We start from the raw sequence: 20,111 nt of genomic DNA on the forward strand, positions 1-20,111 counted from the left end.
GGCAAAATTTTTAATAAATCTTCTATAATAGTTGCAAAAAGCAACGAATCGACGGACTTCATCCGATGTGTTTGGTGTAGGGTAATTTAATATGACTGAAAATTTTGATTTATCTGGTTGGATGCCAGATGCGGATATATTATGACCTAGGTATGTGACATCTGGTCTAAAGAATGAGCATTTTGCGGGGTTAAGTTTCAAATTATATTTTTGGAGTTGTTTAAAAACTTTTTCCAAATTACTTAAATGATGATTTATGGAACATCCGACTACTATAATGTCGTCAATGTAAAGGAAAGCACACTCTGGTGGTAAGCCGCTGAGTGCAATTGTCATCATTCTTTGGAAGCTGTTTGGGGAAATATTTAATCCGAAAGGTAGTCTATTGAATTCGAAATGACCGTTTGAAGTAGAGAATGCTGTTAGTTTTTTGGAATTTTCGTCAAGTTCTATTTGGTGGAAACCTGACATTAGGTCTAGAGTAGTAAAGTATTTGGCTCTTCCTAAATGATCGAGTATTTCATCTATTCTTGGAAGGGGAAATTTATCTGGTGTAATTTTTTTGTTGAGCTGGCGAAAGTCTACCACTAATCGCCACTTTTTATCTTGTGTATTAGATTTTTTTGGCACTAAAAGTATAGGGGAATTATATGGAGAGGTTGATGGTTGGATGATTCTATTTTCTAACATATTTGATATTTGTTTATTTATTTCTGTTATTTGGGCCTCTGGAGTTCGATAATTTTTTATGTAGACGGGGTTTTTGTCGTTGAGTTGAATGTTTTGTTTATAAAAGTTGTTGGTAGTTAAGAAGTCATCTTTTAAAGCGAATATTTCGTTATAGTTTCTGCAGAGATTTATCAGTTTGTGTTGGGCTTCACGGGGAGTGTTAGTTAGATTTAATTCTTCAGTTAATTTTGGTATACGATTAGGGTTGTTAGTTGTGTTGTGGTTGATTGTAAAATGTGTTAACGGTTGGGTTAGTGGCTTGAAATTTTTGGGTAGAAGTATTTCAGACGTATTGGTATTAATGATTTTAACGAATTGTGTTTTAGAGTTAACTATGGAATTTGCGCAAAATACTCCAGGTTTGATTTCTTGAGAAATTATGACAGTGTCTTCTTTTATATGTGGAATTTTTATTTCTTTGATAATCTGGCATCTGGGGGGGATGACTAGATGATCGTCCCATGTGTCATGGATCGGTACTTCTAGATTAGTCTCATTGAAGAAAAAGGATAGTAACCATGTCTTCAAACACAGATTACATTCATATTTTGTTAAAAAGTCTTTTCCTAGAATGCCGTCAGCTGTAATTGGGAATTGTTTATTCACCAAATGGAATTGGTGTGGAATTTTATTATTTTCTATAAGTAGACTAGTGTTGGTACTACCTATTGTTTCAAGTTTGCCTTCGGTCACGCCGTTTATTATGCATGTATTATTTTTGTTAATTTTCTGGGTACGTTTGATCAAATTTTCCTTTAGGATTGATATATCTGCCCCTGTATCAAGAATAAGAACGCATGGTTGTTCGCACATGCTTAATTTAACTATAATAAACATTGAACAAGTAATATTTAGGTTGAAAATATTTGATGTTGATTTCGGTTTTCCTCCTGTTCTTCGTCCGACAACGCGCGGAGGTTCGCAGCCGGGTTTTCGGAGTTTTCCGCAATTCTAATGAAATGTTGCGGTCTGTTGTAATAGTTTTGGCTGCCATTGCCCCTAAAGTTTCTGTTTTGGTTAGGGAAATTCTGTTGATGATATTGGCGATTTTGGTTAAAATTTTGGTTTTGTTGAGGTTGATTATTGAATCTACCACCTCTTCCTCTATAGTTATTAAAATTTCTACCACGATTGTTCTGGTTGAAACGGTTAGGATGCGGGTAGGGCGGTTGTCGCTGCCCGCGATTGTAAATAAGCACATTTGCTGATTTGGTTGTCAGCGATTTATATTTATTGACCTTCTCCACTGCGTCAGCTATGCTGGTGAAGGCTCCCGCACGTAATATAGTTTTTAATTCAGGGTTATCAATGCCTTCAATGAGGGCATCGATTCCTGCTTGGCAAGCGAGTTTTGCTGCTCGTTGCGGTGGTGTCTCTTCCTTGATGTGTAAGTCGATGAGTTGTTCGGTCAGCTCTTCAACTTCCTTACATAATTCGTCTGCTGACTGTTTTTTTTATAGACTTCAACTTCGCTAATATGCTGTCGGCGCTAGTCTTTGATATACATGTAGTTTTTAAATTTGTTAGCAGTGAAGGTATATCCACGCTATTATTAATTGCTCTTCGGGCCTTTTTGTCGAGTCTGGTCAGTAGGAATTGATATACCAACGCTTTGTTTGCGCTGGGGGAGATCTCATTTAGTAGTGTGGCTGCACTGATGAACATATCGAGTCCATCAGGTGAGCCGTCGTAGATTGGCACCATTGCGGCTGCCTCTTTGTAATCGAATTTGGACATTTTCGGTTTTTGTATTCCAACAACGAACAATATCGCAAGAGCTACTTCTTTGAAAGATTTTTGTTTAATGATAATGTTTATTTTATTTCTAATATCTTGATATATTAGATTAGCATTTTCGGCAAGCAATAACAATTCTTCAGCCTCTTTATTGTGTACGAGAGGGTCTACTATTGTTTTAATATCTTCAGCTAATTTTTCAGCTTCTGCGAGCTTGGTTCTCAATGTAGCTTTTCTTAACTTTTTAGTTTGCTCGGATCGCAGTGATTTTGCAATTACTTGTAATTTCTGTATTTTGTTTTCTATTAAACTTGCCATTAAATTAAAGGCGAAATTTTTTTTTTATTTCTGTTTTTGTTGATGTCTACAACAAGTAGTCTTACAGCTTAGCACATATTTTACATGAACATTTTGTGTTTTTTTTTTTTCATTAACAATTTTTACTTCAAAAATTTTTTTTTCATATTTTACATCTTATAATTGACTTACCATCTCTGTCGGCGGTATCCTACTACAGTATCAGTAAGGCTGAGCTTTGTGAAAGGTGTCACATAGATGGTTGCTCCATGGATGTCTTCAATTTTGATATTGAAACCTCTTTTCGGCTGCTTCGGGTGTTGCTTCCTATATTGCCGCCATCCGATTTTTTCCACTAATGCGATGTGTTCCGCTTGGGCCTCCGCCTGGGCCAAGATGTCCTTGATGTTCTCGTTCCACATGTTTAGTTTTTCCAATGGTCACTAGTTCGTGTAATGAGTTTCTATTGGTTCGTTCACATGGGTGGTTAGCACAGTTCCGTTTATTAGTTCACTTTGGTCTAGTTGGCACGTCTTCGTTGATTAGTTCACTTTGTTCAAATTTTGAAAAAAAAAATAGTTCACTTCTGCCCTTTATACCTGGTTGAGCTGTGCCGCTCTCACTGCTCGGGAGGCTACTCTCTCCGAGTGATTCTTATAAAACGTGTGCATTAACCGCACAACACCGTAACCTAACGCAGCACCAGCAAGGATGCATAAAGCAATCGTTTGCGGTGAACTCGACACTGGGGCGCTCGACACTATCTCGTCTGCCGAGAAAAAGCCCATTTTTGAACGTTCACTGTTTCGTCAAAACAAAAAAATTGTTTGGTTTCACTCATAGCCGAAGATTCAGGCTAAAGTCTCGGTCGCCATGTGGAAGGTTCAACCCGATGTAGTATACAATTTCTATCACTTTGGGGCACTTGTGATATTATTCGGAATGAAAGAACTCAGGCACATTCCACTAATATAAATATCACTATATTCTTAGTTCCGTCCTCGCGTGCATTCGACACTTGTTAACTTGATTGGTTGGAAATGTAAAAGACCTCTTGCTTGCATTCGACATGTACTTTTTATAATGCTTAAACTAAAACTCTACACAAGGTAGCTTCTATTCTAGAGGAGGAGGAGCCAGCAAGGAAATATGTGAGCGCGTTCGATTGGTTCGAACGGGTCAATACGGGGAACAAAAGGGTAGTGGTTGTTTCTGTGTGTTGTCATTTCACACTTGGTTGAAGTGGGTTAGTTCTGCATAATGTTACGCTGCAAGGGTGAGTGGTTGTTATTTAATATTATCGTATGCAGCTGTGAGCTAGTGACATAAAAATGCATTTGGCCTACAAACATGTATGACGATAATTTATGGCGTGGGAATGAATTTGTGGGAATAGGATCGTTGGGATTTTATGACAAGTGGGAAAGGATAATGGTAATAGGTTATCCCGCTACAATGAATCGGTTCAGTAGAACTTGAGATATCGTGTACACCAGTTTGAAAAAACTAGTTTCGAGAAAAACGCGTTTGAAGTTTGAAGAAACTACAGAAATATGAAGGAATTTTTTTTTTTGATTTTTTTCTAATTTCTAGACTAGAATACTCCCTTGAGCAAGGAACTCCTGCTTAGGTCGAAAAATAATGAATTTTTGTGTTTTTGTGTTCGGGTATTTTGGTTATTGTTTAAAGTAAATTTGAAGATGCATTTTCCATTTTTTAATTGTACGAATATAATAATTGCTCTGTTGATAGGTGGATGCGCAGATGCTGTCTGAAAATCGGTACATTGCTAGTGGTAGTGGTTCTGAAGCAACGAGGTGCCGCAGAACCAATTCTAATGAATATTTTGAATCTTTAGGGCAATACCTAAAGCGTTACATAGGGGTTTCTAAAAATTCGAAAAATTGCCAAAATGGCGTCCATTTTTGTTAAAAATAAGTTATTTTTCATGGAAACTGAAGCTTCATTATATAAAATTTATTATATTTCGAGAACGGTTAGGACTAGAATAAAACTTCATATATAGTTTTTCATTTAGAATCGCATGTAGATTCTATTATTGAAATTTAATAATTTTTCAAAAATTCATATCACCATATTGGTAAGACCGAAACGGCAACACTATACGTCAAACTTTGTTAAATTGAGTGGGCTTTCCAAATATACAAAAAAATACCGAAGGGTGGGTGTTTTGAGATATAAAACTTTTTAATATTAAATTCAATTTTTGGGCAAGATTTTTCAAAGAGTATTTCAAATTGAAATCAGATATCTAGATTCTGAGTTACATTTTTTTGAAAAAAAAAAGGACATTAAGTTTGAATACGTCCTTTTGAAAAATCAGTCGTAATTTGAATTGGTCATATTATAATGAGGATTGTTATTTTAGGTAGTTTCTATCATAGGTACCTAGTTTTAAAAAAATCGGAGAGGATCGGGTCAGCGGCCGGTCGATTTGGCGAGGAATTGGTCTATATCTCTTGAGGTGAATTCACACGTTTGTGTGTAACTTTCCAACGAAATCAAATATCGAAAAATCCTTTTAGGACCACATTTCCGAGGGAAAAAATATCTCTTGAGGTGAATTCACACTTTTGGCTGTAACTTTCCAACGAAATTAAATATCGAAAAATCCTTTTAGGACCACATTTCCGAGGGAAAAAATCGAAATTTCGAAATATAGCGCCATGAAAACAACAAAAAACAACTTCAATCAATAATCACGAAAATAAAATCCATGGTTTTTGCAAGTTCAATATTTCTAACAAAACTCATTGGCTTCAATTTGATATATCGATCATCTAAATCGGTTCAGTGATTCAAAAGTTATGAATTTTTGAAAAAAGTCATTTTTGGGAAAAAGTTGAAAAAAAATATTTTTCGGACCACTCCAAAATGGAAATGGTCACCCTAACGAAAAAATAAAAAAATACGGATCTAATATTTTACCATAAATATACTACCACTTTTCATGGAAATCTGAGAACCACTATATTGGTTTGACATGGAATGGCTGAAAAATACTCGAGACTAGATTCACAAGTGATATTTGATATGAAATGGGAATAACGTAAAAGGAATTTGGAAGAAAATAATGAGCTTCTTGAACAATGTTGAACAATCGAAGAATTTAAAACAAATCATTACTATCAATAAGATTATCATTTTTATCAATAAAACATGGGAAAGAAAATAGAAAAAAAACTTGAAATGAAGTTTAATGCGAAAAATGGAGTTTTTCTCATTTTTTTCCACAAACTGGTGTAATGTCCACGTAGACAACAGGGAGAGTAGTATAAGGAATGCCCACGCTTGTCCCGGGAGAGAGAGGGGGTGTCAATCATGCTTTTTCTGTTAGCTCCTAACAAAGACTATAGTTACACCAACGGGCCTCCGGGTTAGACTCTTGGTGAAACGATGGGGAGGGAAGAGTCTGTAGATATTGGTAAAGTGGGTCGAGATTGCTTTATTTGTTACTTGTTGGTATGTCTTGCGTTACTCAAGTTACTTGCGTTACTGTAGTTTGTGTACGGCACCTAATTTTGTTTCTGCGATTTCATGGAAACCAAATACCGTTCTAAATCATATTTCGGACAACATCATATTTCAGAAACTTTGTTCAAATATCTTGAAATTTTTAATACACTGATGATATAACTATAAAATTAATATCACAATTGCATCTTGAGAGTAATCCCTTGGTTTCACTATCATTTCATATAAGAACTACATTTGAATTTTAACATAGCCGGCAAAAATCTAACAACACTACTAATTATCGTGTTTGACGTTTCCTTAGCGTGAGCACGTAGAATTTTCCCGTCCATCAATACCGTTCTGAATCATATTTCGGACGCTTAAGGCATATGATGCAGAAAACAGATCTAAACTTTATGCACAGGTATTATTTGGTTGATATTTTTAATAAATTAGTCCAATATGCTTTAAAGCTTTCTTCTTTGGTACCTATTTGATTGAAAACATAAAAAAAAACATCGAATAAAATGCTTTTCAATGAAGCGAAAAAAAATCAAACTTCGGACACTAAATCAAATTTCGGACAGATTGAATTCAAATTTCGGACACTTTATTTTGTAATTTTTTGAACGAAAATTACATTACACTTGATTATATTTTATAGTCAACTGCGAAACACTTACCAAGCAATCACAGTGAACTGTTAACGATGATGAGAACATATATGCCTTAAGCGTTCGAAATATGATTCAGAACGGTATTACCAAGGGTGATATATGAATGATTTTAGATTGTAATATCCATTTTAAAAATTCTATATCCAAAAGTCCTGGACAAGAAATCATATCTTCGACAAAATGGTTAAACTACTAACCAACAACGATATGAAATGCCAATCGTAAACATTTCGTGGGGGTTTAACGATGCATTGATTACACTCATTGTCCATATACATTCCTGATCACAACATGTTCCTATTCGAAGTTGTTGCTAGCCCAGTAATTGGGTGTATTCGAACAACATTACGTCAATGTACGATTTCACGAAACTTATACGAACGAACGTTTTTTATTGCTTCGAATAATGGAGTAATGTTGTTTGCGTAATTTGCCAAAAAAAAGTATCAAGAAGGAGGCAAAACATCATGCATATGGTGCATGTTATTGTACTGGAAATGGAAACGAGAAAATTCGAAGCTCATTCATCGGGGAATCGACCAAATATTGCATTGGTATGAGTTTTGATTGATGGCTGGAACGGAGCCGAGCAAATAACCGATTACCAGAGTCTGGATGTTGGTAGAGTATAGACAAATAAATAATTTCTCGAAACATTAGCTTCTCACTTGAAACATAATGGTCGTTTTTAGTAAGATGGATACCAGCAAAGTTTTAACAAGCGAACGACTTACCAATCGCTGTGATAATTCCCCAGATCCGAATAAGTGGCCGGAGACAATAGCAGGGGCCGCCAAGTTGTCGCCGTCGATTTCTGCCATCCATTCTTACACTTGGAAGCGCGTAAACGCTCAGTTAATCGTGTTTTCAGAAGACAAATCCCAGCAGCCGTGACGGTTGCCAAGGATTTTTGACCGAAAAAGCACCGAAACTTTTTCCTCGCTTTTACAGCATCCACCAAAAGGATTTGTTTGCGTGTTGTACTTTCCACTGTGAATCTCTCCCCACCCCCTTTGGGATTCTCGCCTGTTTGTTCACTCTGTGTCTGCCGTTGAGACTTCTGTTCTATGACGCCGTGTGTAAGCGTTAATTCAATGATTTATATTTACATAACTTTTGTGTGTATTGTTCCTGCTGGGATAATTTATGTCCGTGTATTCGCTCGTCTGTGTGCGTATCGGGATGCTGCCTAGTGTGGCATTATGTTATGGTCGCCGATCGCCGATTCACAGCATCGTAAATCCAATTATGTACGCCTATCACAGCACTGGTTTCGTGATGTAACGTGAGCTAGTAGCGTGAGAAAATTAAGTTCATTTGCCACACGCACACTGTTTTTTTTTGCAAACATTATTACGAAATCAGCTGGAAGGTCCTGCGGGGGAAGCCGAGTTAATCCATTACGTTACTAAGCATGTTCAATTTCGGCTCGATGCTTTGGAGGAATCAATCCTTTCCAAGAATCGTTAACGTATGATCTCCCACCGTTCGGGTTCGTGTTGATACGCTTGAATTGACTAAATTAATTATCGGCACAATGTTAATGTTGTCTTCCTAGAAATAGAAAAAAAGAAAAACAATTGGACCGGTTATAATTGCTCATGTGAGTAATTGATTTGAGTATAATTTTATGCGTGACAAGTGCTTCGATGGATGGTTTGGATATTAATTTGAAATATGGTTCATATTTTTTCTGATGTAACCGACATTTTAAATTGGTTCAATATGTTGCATTCAATCAATGAAAATTACACTATTACACTATTACACTATTACACTACATAATAAAACTTAGCGGTTAGTCCTAGCGTATCGGGTTTGAAATCACCTGCCTATTGCAAGAATTATGCAAGGAAATTTAGTTTTAAATAATTCAACATTCTTGGAATCCAAAATAAATTCGTCTAAAGCTGCCACTGAGAAGGAACTAATTTGAAGAGTTCATTCAGTCAGCCCCTATCAATTGATGCGTTGAAAATCAAAACGAATAATTAGTTTATCAAACAAACGTTGCCCTCAGTACTATTTTTATTGTAAAAATGCAAAAAAAAACTTTCCAATATGCTCAAAATGTTACAACTAATTCCATTACAACCGTGCTAAACTAGCAAAAGCGTCGCCGGGATCTGAACTAATTTTGTTGAATTTATCAAACGCAAACATCCAATCGCTGTGTGGCCAGCAAGCTTATCTCTGGTTGTTTTAGCCCACCACGTGGAACGATTTCAATTACCATTTTCTGTTTTCCTTCATTTCTCCACTGCAGCACAGTCCACTGCTCGGACGGATACGACGAAACGTGTGTTTTCCCACACAATTGAAGTTTATTTCATGATTTTCATGATCGAATTTTCTCTCGTGCAATGAAGGTTAGATACCACAATCGATGGTAATCGATGAAATGTAGTACAAATGATTTGATAAGGAGATATTTTCCACAACATATAGAGTGCAGAACTGAAAAATCATTCACTGGGAGCTGAAAAATACGACTGTTTCAGCCGTTGAGCTTTCGTTAGAAACAAAATAAGGAGATAATAAAACAGTACAAAATGAGGAATAAAACATGGTTTGCTTTCGGATGCTTTGCGATATGTGACTACTTTCTAGTCGAATTTCTGACTATTTTCTCTTTATATAATAAATATCTTTGGGAGCGGAGACCGATTCTGATATTGTGCAAATGCTCCTCATGCGGACTAAGTGGAAAGCGCAGCAAGAAAAATTAGAGATTCAGCGTGTTAATATTTATGTACAATTTTTGAGAAAAATATATTATATAGCGAACACATTTTAAAATTAGAAAAAAAAATTATTAGAATCATTACAACATTTTTGGATTGATATTGTAACACAATATTCAATAAACTTGAGAAAAATTGTTGACGTAGGACTACGAACTTATTTTTCCATTTTTCTTGTTCATTAGAGCGTGGCTTCCGCATACCGTGAGCTCCCCAAAAATGCAATTGATACACACGGGAGCAGATCCACAACAGAACACCGAAAACCGCACTACTGAAAGCATTAGGGCATGATGATGAATGTTCAACAGGAATGATGTGGTGTCAGGGGTAAACAAAAATAAAAATATTTCGTTGTTTTGGTGCCTGATTCCGATGTCAGTATTTGGGGAAAATGGAGTAAAGCTAACAGCTGCATGAGTGAGATAAAAAATGACAATCTCACGAAGATTTGAAAAAAAAACCCGAAGGGTGGTGTCTAAGACACTAATGCATTGTTAACGTATAACTAGCAAGTTATTGCGGGCCAGATCGAACTTTATTGAAATTTAAGAATTAGCCGCACATCGAAATTTCTCATAGCTTGCATCGTCAGTGACGTCAGTTGGTGGCCGATCAATGAAAGAATGTGCAGATTGAGGATGAGAGGCCACTTCTTCAATATCAGCATTATCAACGTCCACAGCCCCCATCTAGCTAGCACCGATGACGATAAAGAAGAATTCTACGCGCAGCTAGAGCGTGAATACGATCGCTGCCCAAAACACGACATCAAAATCGTCATCGGTGATTTGAACGCTCAGGTCGGCCAGGAGGAGGAATTCAGACCGGTAATTGGTAGGTTCAGCGCCCATCAGCGAACCAACGAAAACGGCCTAAGACTTATCGACTTCGCTGCCTCCAAGAACATGGCCATACGTAGCACCTTCTTCCAGAACAGCCTCCAATACCGTTACACCTGGAGATCACCACAGCAAACAGAAACACAAATTGACCACGTTTTGATCGACGGTCGGCACTTCTCGGATATCATCGACGTCAGAACCTATCGTGGCGCTAATATCGATTCAGACCACTACCTGGCGATGGTCAAACAGCGTTCTAAACTGTCAGTCGTCAATAACATAAGACACCAGCGCTCACCACGGTACCACCTACGACGACTACAGGAGCCGAACGTTGCTGCAACAATCTCGCAGCGTCTTGAAGCTGCGTTACCGGGGGTAGACGAACTGGATCCTGTTCCCCTCGATGAATGCTGGAACTCCTTAAAATCAGCAATTAGCAGCACAGCAGAGACCGTCATCGGGTATGAACAACGAGGACAACGGAACGAATGGTTTGATGACGAGTGCCGAGCGTTCCTGAACGAGAAGGATGCAGCACGCGCAGCCATGCTGCAACGAGCGACTCGACAAAACGTGGAACGATACAGACTGAAACGAAGGCAGCAAACACATCTCTTTCGAGAAAAAAAGCGCCGCCTGGAAGAGAAAGAGTGTGAGGAGATGGAGCTGCTTTATCGTTCTCGAGAATCGCGGAAGTTCTTCAAGAAACTAAACGCCTCGCATAAAGGCTTTGTGCCGCGGGCCGAAATGTGCAGAAACAAGGAAGGAGGCATCTTGACGAACGAACGCGAGGTGATCGAAAGGTGGAGGCAGCACTACGATGAACACCTGAACAGCGCGCAGACAGGAGACCTAGACGGCGTTGAGGAGGACTACACCGGTGCAATGAACAACGACGACGTACTCAGCTCAAGAACCACAAAGCAGCTGGTAAGTATGGCCTCGTAGCGGAGCTCTTCAAGGGAGGTCCGAGAAAACTTGTAGAGTGTATGCACCGGTTGATAGTCAGGATCTGGGACACAGAACAGCTACCGGAGGAGTGGAAGGACGGGGTAATCTGCCCCATCTATAAAAAAGGCGACAAGTTGGATTGTGGGAACTATCGTGCCATCACAATCCTGAATGGTGCCTACAAAATTTTGTCTCAGATCCTCTTCCGCCGCCTATCGCCAATAGTAAGTAGATTTGTGGGAAGTTATCAGGCCGGATTCATGCCCGGTTGCTCGACGACGGACCAGATTTTTACACTGCGGCAGATCCTCCAAAAGTGCCGCGAGTATCAGGTCCCTACACACCACATCTTCGTCGACTTCAAGGCCGCATATGATACAATCGACCGACGACAGCTATGGAGGATCATGGACGAATACGGCTTTCCCCGAAAGCTGACAAGACTGATTCAGGCAACGATGAACGGTGTGCGGTGCAGTGTGCGGATCTCAGTTGAGCTGTCGGAATCATTTGAGACTCACAGGGGACTTCGACAAGGCGATGGAATCTCCTGTCTGCTCTTCAACGTGGCGCTGGAAGGTGTTATGCGGAGAGCGGGCTTCAACATGCGGGGCACGATTTTTAACAAGTCTAATCAGTTTATCTGCTTCGCCGACGACGTGGACATAATCGGAAGAACACATGCGACGGTAGCCGACTTGTATACCCGACTGAAACACGAAGCAGGGCTGATTGGGCTTGGGATCAATGCGTCTAAGTCTAAATACATGCTAGCTGGAGGGACTGATCGCAACAGAGTTCTTCTTGGTAGTAGTGTTGTGATCGACGGCGACGAGCTCGAGGTGGTAGAGGAATTTGTTTACCTTGGCTCGTTGATAACAACTGACAACAACAACAGCCGTGAAATTCGAAGACGCATTGTCAATGGAAGTCGTGCCTACTATGGGCTCCGCAAATCCTTGAGGTCCAACAAACTCCGACCCCGTACGAAGTGTACCATGTACAAATCCCTAATTCGACCGGTTGTTCTCTATGGGCACGAAGCATGAACGATGCTTGAAGAGGACTCACAAGCGCTTGGAGTTTTCGAACGCCGAGTGCTCAGAACAATATACGGTGGTGTACAGGAAAGCGGAGTATGGAGAAGGAGAATGAACCACGAACTGGCGCAACTCTACGGCGAACCCAGCATTCAGAAAGTCGCCAAGGCTGGACGAGTGCGATGGGCAGGGCATGTTGCAAGATTGCCGGACAGCAGCCCTGTAAAGATGGTGTTCGCATCGAATCCGGTAGGAACAAGAAGGAGAGGAGCCCAGCGAGCGAGGTGGTTGGACCAGGAGGATCAGGACTTGGCAAGAATCGGTGCAGCCGGGAGTTGAAGAACTGCAGCCATGGATCGGGACTATTGGCGAAAAATTGTGAAGAAGATCTAATCTCTCAATGGGATGTAGTATCATTATAAATAAATAAATAAATGGGTGCCACACACGTTGACGCAAAAAACATCTTTGACCGTATCCACGCATGTGAATCGCTGCTGAATCGCAACAAAATCGACCCGTTTCTGAAGCGGATGGTGACTGGCGATGAAAAGTGGGTCACTTACGACAACGTGAAGCGCAAACGGTCGTGGTCGAAGCCCGCTGAAAGGGCTCAGACGGTGGCCAAGCCATCATTAACGGCCAGGAAGGTTCTGCTGTGTGTTTGGTGGGATTGTCAAGGAATAATCTATTATGAGCTGCTTCCCTATGGCCAAACGCTCAATTCGGACCTGTACTGCCAACAACTGGACCGCTTGAAAATTGGCTATCCGAGTTTTTTGCCAATAAGTAAGCGAGCTTCTATAACAGGGGTATTATGAAGTTGGCATCTCGTCGGGAACAAGTCATCGAACAAAACGGCGCATATTTAACTTAAAACAGATGATTGTAACTAATTTTATGAACAAATGAAAATTCAAAAAAAAATACCGCAGGACTTTTTTGACAGCTTAATATATAAGCACCTTTCGCAGATAAAAGTGATATTCTAACGTGATATCCGAAATAATAAGAAAACTGATTTTTGTTTGCTGGAGGAGAGCTTGTGAGAATTTGGGAGGATCGATCATTAAATTTTCACGAATTCGTGTATTGTTTCCAGATTCCAAGTGGCGTCAATGTAAAACACATTGCATGCCGGATGGGAAGAATACATTTTTCAATAGTAGCGATAATAGCGAAAGGTTCTGCATTATAAAATTTGTGGATTATTTCTTTGGAAATTGCGACGAAATTGGATTTTGTTTTCGTAATTATTGGTTGTATTTGTTTTTTAAAGTTTGACAAAGTGGATAGAAAATTTATGATTTTGAAAAAATAATTTTAAATACACTGTTCAAAATCTTACTCAAAAATTGAATTTAATATTTGAAGCTTATATAGCTCAGAACGGGTGTCGAAATGCGATTTTTATGTATGTTACTATTGGAAAACCCTTTCTATTTAACAAAGCATGAAGTGCAGTGGAGACGTGGCAAACTCAGCAGAATGGAAAAATGAAATTTCAATACTTTGTGGAATCGCAACCATTTAATAAAAATAACATAAAAAAATGGAATCTACATGCGATTCAACATGGAAAGTTATAAAACGTTTTATCCTAGGACCACCGGTCGGATGAGGATCATCTTCCTTCACTTATCTATTTTTGTGTAAAGTGCTGTTTTAGTAGATTTTCCACCCTGGTAAGCAAATTCGAATTTGTTCGATGATCTCCAATTCAAATGAGGGGCTTGGAATGAAAGGGGTGTGAGTGATTTGATCGACTTCTCTTCATCAACTTTCTCTTTAGTTAATAACTCAACTGCAAAAACTTTCCAATTTGAGTTTGCTATAGAATCCGATAGATGAGGTTCTGACCTATCTTTCGCATTGTCAAATACAGCTGGGAATGAGTTTGCAGCTAAGTTATGATTAAAAGAGAGAGTCGATGTAGAGAAATCGATTATGTCACTTACACCCCTTTCATTTTGAGCCCCTCAAATATGATAATTTATATTGAGATCAGTGATTTGTTCCTCCATTTTTGAAAAGACAAAACTGAAACTAATGGGACTTTATGATTTGGAAGTTGTTCTGTTGCATTCTCTAGCCTTGGGAATAAATATAATTCGGACTTCTCGTCATTTACCAAGAATGTAGCCCAGTATCATGCTAGTTCTAAACATCTCTGTTTGAAAGGGAAAAGTGACATCATTGCAATTATGTAACATCACTGGATGAATCCCATATCGTCCTGAAAACTTGAAGGTCATTATGGAATCCACTGTCCTATTTGGAAGCGCGATTCGTATATTTTACCGTGGCCATTTATTCAGCTCTTATCTCTTCTCTGATTGCACAGCATTTTCAGGAGCTACTTTTACTGTTGTTACTCAGTTATTTCTTAATAGATTTACTAGTGATAAAATCCTTGTAACGCACTCGAAGAACTTCTTCGTTAGATTTGACGCTAGAGCCGACCAGACGCAAAAAGACTACTGTGAAGTGTATCAATGAACAGAGGAGATGGAATTCCACCGTACCGTTCAATCTATATTCTGGTAAAGAGGAGAAAAGTTCTCGTGGTATTAAAGAGGTTCTCGCGTTGACCACCGAAGTGTGGGTTCGGGCGGAACAATCCTCTATACAAATTCTGTGCTCTGCTGGACTAAAGGGCGACCACGAAATTATTGCGACACCGAAAATGTCATGCCAATTTTCTTATAATGTTTAGAATCAAACCAAAATTTTAGGGTAGTTTTATACATATATTTACTTCAAAAATCAAAAGAAAAGTTAATCGATGGAGCCTTGAGTGTACAATTGAACGCATTTTCGCTTGATGCCCTCCATCAAACTCTTTACAGTGTCATCCGGTACCAGTTTTTTCCATTTTCTTAACTTCTCGTCTTTGACTGTCTTCTTGCTCTTCCGAAGTTCCCGCCTCATTATTGCCCAGTACTGCTCCACCGGGCGCAGCTCCGGACAATTTGGCGGGTTCATGTCCTTTGGAACAAAATGGACAGAATTGGCCTCATACTCCAGGACACTTTTAGAATAGTGGCATGATGCCAAATTTGACCAAAATAGCGGAACTTCGTCGTGCTGCTGCAAGAACGGCAAAAGGCGCTTCTCGAGGCACTCAGATTTGTAGATCTCGCCATTTACTGTGCCCTTTGTCAAGAAAGGCTCACTCCTCAGTCCGCAAGAGCAGATGGCCTGCCAAACGAGATATTTGGAGGCGAACTTCGACATTTTCTTCTTCTTAAATTTGTCGTCCACATCGAACTTGCTCTTGCCGGTGAAAAACTTCAACCCCGGAATTTGCTTAAAATCGGCTTTTATATACGTTTCGTCGTCCATCACACAGCAGCCATATTTTGTCAGCATCTTCTCGTAGAGCTTCCGTGTCCGAGTTTTAGCCGTCGATTGTTGCCACTCATCGCGGTTTGGGAAGTTCTGTACCTTGTATGTATGTAGTCCAGCTCTCTTCTTTGCATTCTGGACGTAGCTCTGCGACATGCCGATCTTTTTAGCCAAATCACGGCTTGAGACGTTGGGATTTGCTTTAATCATCCGCTTCACCTTTCCCTCCGTCTTTTTGTTCTCCGGTCCCGGTTTTCTTCCAGCTCCTTTGCCGTGGTCCAACGTCAACCGCTCCTAGAACCGCTTCAACACTCTGGAGACGGTTGAATGGTGAATGTTCAACATTTTTCCCAACTGCCGGTGCGACAGGTCAGGAAATTCCAGGTGTTTGGAAAGAATTTGTTCTTTCGACTCGCGTTGGTTGACCTCCATTTTCGTTGAATCGAAAAACACGACTTCGAGTTTGACAGCATGTAGACAATACACATCAATGAGAAAGTGTGCAAAATTTGGTTGATTTTTACCCAATGGTAAAAAAGTTATGCCCTGTTGAATGTGTCGCAATAATTTCGTGTTCGCCTTTTAGAGTGGATTAGGATTGAAAACAATCATGGCATTGGTGGAAGACGACTTCTACAAAAATACCATTTTGTAGAACTGTTTATAAAGACCTAATAAATAGTCCCATTCACAGGCAACCTTCGCTTTAAGGTGCACAACGATGGCATGGAGAGCTTCGCTTTGGTTGTTGTTGGACCCAGCAATCCAAATGGGTCGAACATTCATGTGAGGCATGACATCACGTTCCGCTTGGTAAATCGGGAGGGGTAATTCAACCTTCAATACCAGCATATCGGCTGTTGATTACTAATGTAGGTTGAGAATGGTATGCCCATCTTGCATATAGCCGAGAAGATAACAGAAGATAACATTCTGACACTCCATGAAGTTAATATAAAATTGCTCTAGGGATTCCAATCGTATACTCACATCTATATACATTGCGAATCGCAATAAGTCACTTACGCTGGGTTTAGCGCTCAGTCAAATGATTTCCGGTGTTGCTAACATCGCTGATTTCATATTGACCATCAGCTATCGGTTGTCTCTGTTACTTTACTGAAGTGGTTTGGAATCAAGCTAAGAAGTAGTTTCACGAAAAGTACACTGCACATCATTCAGTTAGATATATCAATTTAGGCTTTAAAAATTACCGCGTATAACCTAAAGACGATTGGAGTTGGGAGATGTTGGAATTTGCATTTGATTGCAAATTTTCTCAAAATATGCGAAAAAATTGTTTTAGAAGAGATTTTAGACGTTTTAGATTTTAGGATTTCAGATGGCCGGAATTTCAACAATTTTTCGGTATTTTGCAGAAACCTTGAACAAACGCCTAGTTAGTGCAATGATGTTTGGATAACAAAGCATCAAAGAAAAATGAGAAGCTCAAACTTTGGAAGATTGTCTAGTACACGTTAATCGAGCTGCAAAAGTTTGGATAATCAATATATCTTCTCCTTTTCTGAACTATGTGGTATAATTAATTAATATTCAATGTGATATACCAGCCTGCGGTGCATAAACCAGTAGCCTGCATGTCATAATACAAACGAAAACATTTGAAAAGTTGAAAACTTCCTTCCGCACTTGTCGGAGAGGAGAGGCTTCTCCCGCATTTTTGGGCAGATTTGAACGCTACTATTAGGCACCTTTGGAGCACTTTTCCCGCCCAAAAGCACTTCAGAAGAGAAACTTCTCCCATAAATTGATATTAAAATTTCTCGTTATCCACCCCACTTAGGCAGACCACGGCACAGACAGCTGAAACCACATTAGCACTGTTTGGGTGCGCGTGGCTTCGAAGCCCCAGTAGTGTAGGTTGTCGAAAACGGAAAAATGAACAAAAACGAGTTTTTAGTGGTTTTTAGAAAATGCGGACCTACGGAAATCGCTTGCACAAATCTCAGTATGTTTCCATCGCACCGTTTGCTACCACCCACGCTTCGTAATTTGCCACCCCGCACCTGGGAAGCTCAACAAGAATTATTCACACAGCAGGGTACGCTTCAATTAACAAGCAATTTTCCCATTCACTGTGGGGACTCCGGGCTGGAGGGATCTCTACGTCTACCTCCCCATTCAGGCGAACCCAGAAAATCGAAGATTAAATTGCTCGCTCCGGTTATTTCTCATGGCGACAATCGGAAGTTTTACTTGTGCGAGAGTATGGAACGCGAAGTCGGAACCGTCTCCGCGTGTGTCGGTAATCGAAAGTGAAAGCACTAATCCATTTTTAAAAGCTGAGGTGTAGTAATTTCACAGTAATCCTACTCAGCAGATGAACCCGGGTAACAACGGGAATTTCTGAGGAACTGTGTGTTACGGTTCATCGTACTTTGTGTCTGAATTTCAGTAAGCAATGCACTAAGCAACGTTGTTCATGGATTAAGCAAACTGTAATTGCGAAAAATTGAATATAGGGAAATTTATATGAAAGCTCTTGGTATGATTTGTGTAATCAAACATCATATGACTATGATGAGCTATGATGAGATTAGTAGGATTTGATCTTCGATAAATTCGTGATTTTACGACAACCGATAAACCTCATTCAGCATTCTCAGTCACAAACATGATGATGAATGTATTGACTAAACACTTAAAATATGCCTTATTTCCGGAGTTAGGTAGCATTGGGGATAGTCGAATGGAAACAAACTGTTAACCAAGAGAAACACAAATAATCACTGGTACAGAGATGAACCAGCCTTCGTCTTAAAATCTCTTTAATAAAGAAAGAAAAATAAATCACTGGTCACGATCTCATAGAGATAAGAAGCTTGGGTTACTGGAAGTTTGGAAACGACTCTAAGGGTGCTATGAGTATTAACTCCCTTTTGTGTCAAGTTATTGTGTCTGTATTCAAAGTTCAATGAGGGGAATGACGTGTTTCTACCAATTATTGAAATGGATCAAACAAAAATGTTTAAAGTCTGATTGAAAGAACAAAAGAAAACATATTTCATCGACAATGTGAGTTGATGTTTGGTAACAGATAAAATTTCACGGTTCATCCCCAATCGAAAACAAAATCTCCGCAAGCAACTGCGCACCGAAGCAGCAGCGGCAGCACCAGATCACAAACATGCTGTTGGCGTTTTATTTCCTCGATGCTTCGAATCAATTTAAACTTCCTCAATTACGCACTTCCTGTGCGAAAGAAGCAGGGCGTAGAATGTAAACATTATACCCGTAAGGTTTCCACCTCAGCCCACGAAATACTTTTTCGTCTTGAAAATGCTTGGAGCTGGCTCAGACCGGTGGAGGTAAAGTTCAATAACAAACCCGAATAGATTGGTGCCTTCCCCGAAGATTTTTATCATTTTACATCGTTCTTCCTTGGTTTGAAGTTTACTTCGGTTATATTTCACCTTGAAGTTTTGAGTGTTCTTTGTTATTTCTATTATTTTCAAAAACGACGACTTTCTATGAAATATTTTACAAGACGTTCCCGAAAGTTTCAAACTATGAGATAATATCTAGAATGAAAAGCGACAAGACACTGTTGATTTTTACTTTGAAAATATGACCTGCTCAACGAACAACATCTAAAAATCCGAACACGAGAATCCTGTTGGTGCTTAAAAATGCGTTTTATTTTCCATAGTTCAATGTGCATCATCTTTTGCACGAGCCCTTCTCCCACTATTTTCGCTTCCTCTTCCAGTCAATTGAGGCATAAATTTCCTTCCCAGGAATTTGAACGAAAACTGCCAGGCAGTATATCTCGTCGTTCATTCTCACCCAATTATATTTTGTGAACAAATTTTCGTACACTCCCATCGTGCGCATCTTCGGCCCCAAATCGTGCTCTGGTACAATCAGGACCTTAAACTGTTTAAGCCAGCCTTCTTCATCGCATTTTGGACAATATGCTTATATGATTTTTCCGACGGTTCTCTCGAGGACAACTTCGTATCACGCCTGAAAAGATTCACTACTTTCCGTGTGTTTTAGGATCCGCTGGCTTTGCCGGTCTGCCACTTCCAGGTGTCCGGGTGATGGTCAGACTTTCTCGAACTATTTCAGAACCGTGGATTTTATATATTCTGAAAACCAAGCGTCTCTGGATGCTTCAACTCGAGAATCCACAGAGGAAACTTCGTTAGAAAATAGTTCTGGAAGGAACTGATTATTTACTACTTGATGAAACGGTAAAAGAAAAAAAAACACGCCGCGACAGGAGCGAAGCACAAACAC

At 39.5% G+C, this 20,111-nt stretch overlaps 1 protein-coding gene across 1 annotated transcript in view; it reads right to left on the reverse strand.

Annotated features, from left to right (window-relative positions):
• The window catches only part of LOC129765493 (uncharacterized), a 79,254-nt gene that overhangs the window by 35,388 nt on the left and 23,755 nt on the right, over positions 1 to 20,111 (reverse strand). The window contains exon 2 of the mRNA XM_055765865.1: positions 7,652 to 8,471. Within this exon, the coding sequence (XP_055621840.1) occupies positions 7,652 to 7,742 (91 nt within the window). The 5' untranslated portion in view covers positions 7,743 to 8,471. The remainder of the gene's footprint in view (positions 1 to 7,651; positions 8,472 to 20,111) is intronic.

This window comes from Toxorhynchites rutilus, chromosome 2 (assembly GCF_029784135.1).
Source record: "Toxorhynchites rutilus septentrionalis strain SRP chromosome 2, ASM2978413v1, whole genome shotgun sequence".
NCBI lineage: Eukaryota > Metazoa > Arthropoda > Insecta > Diptera > Culicidae > Toxorhynchites > Toxorhynchites rutilus.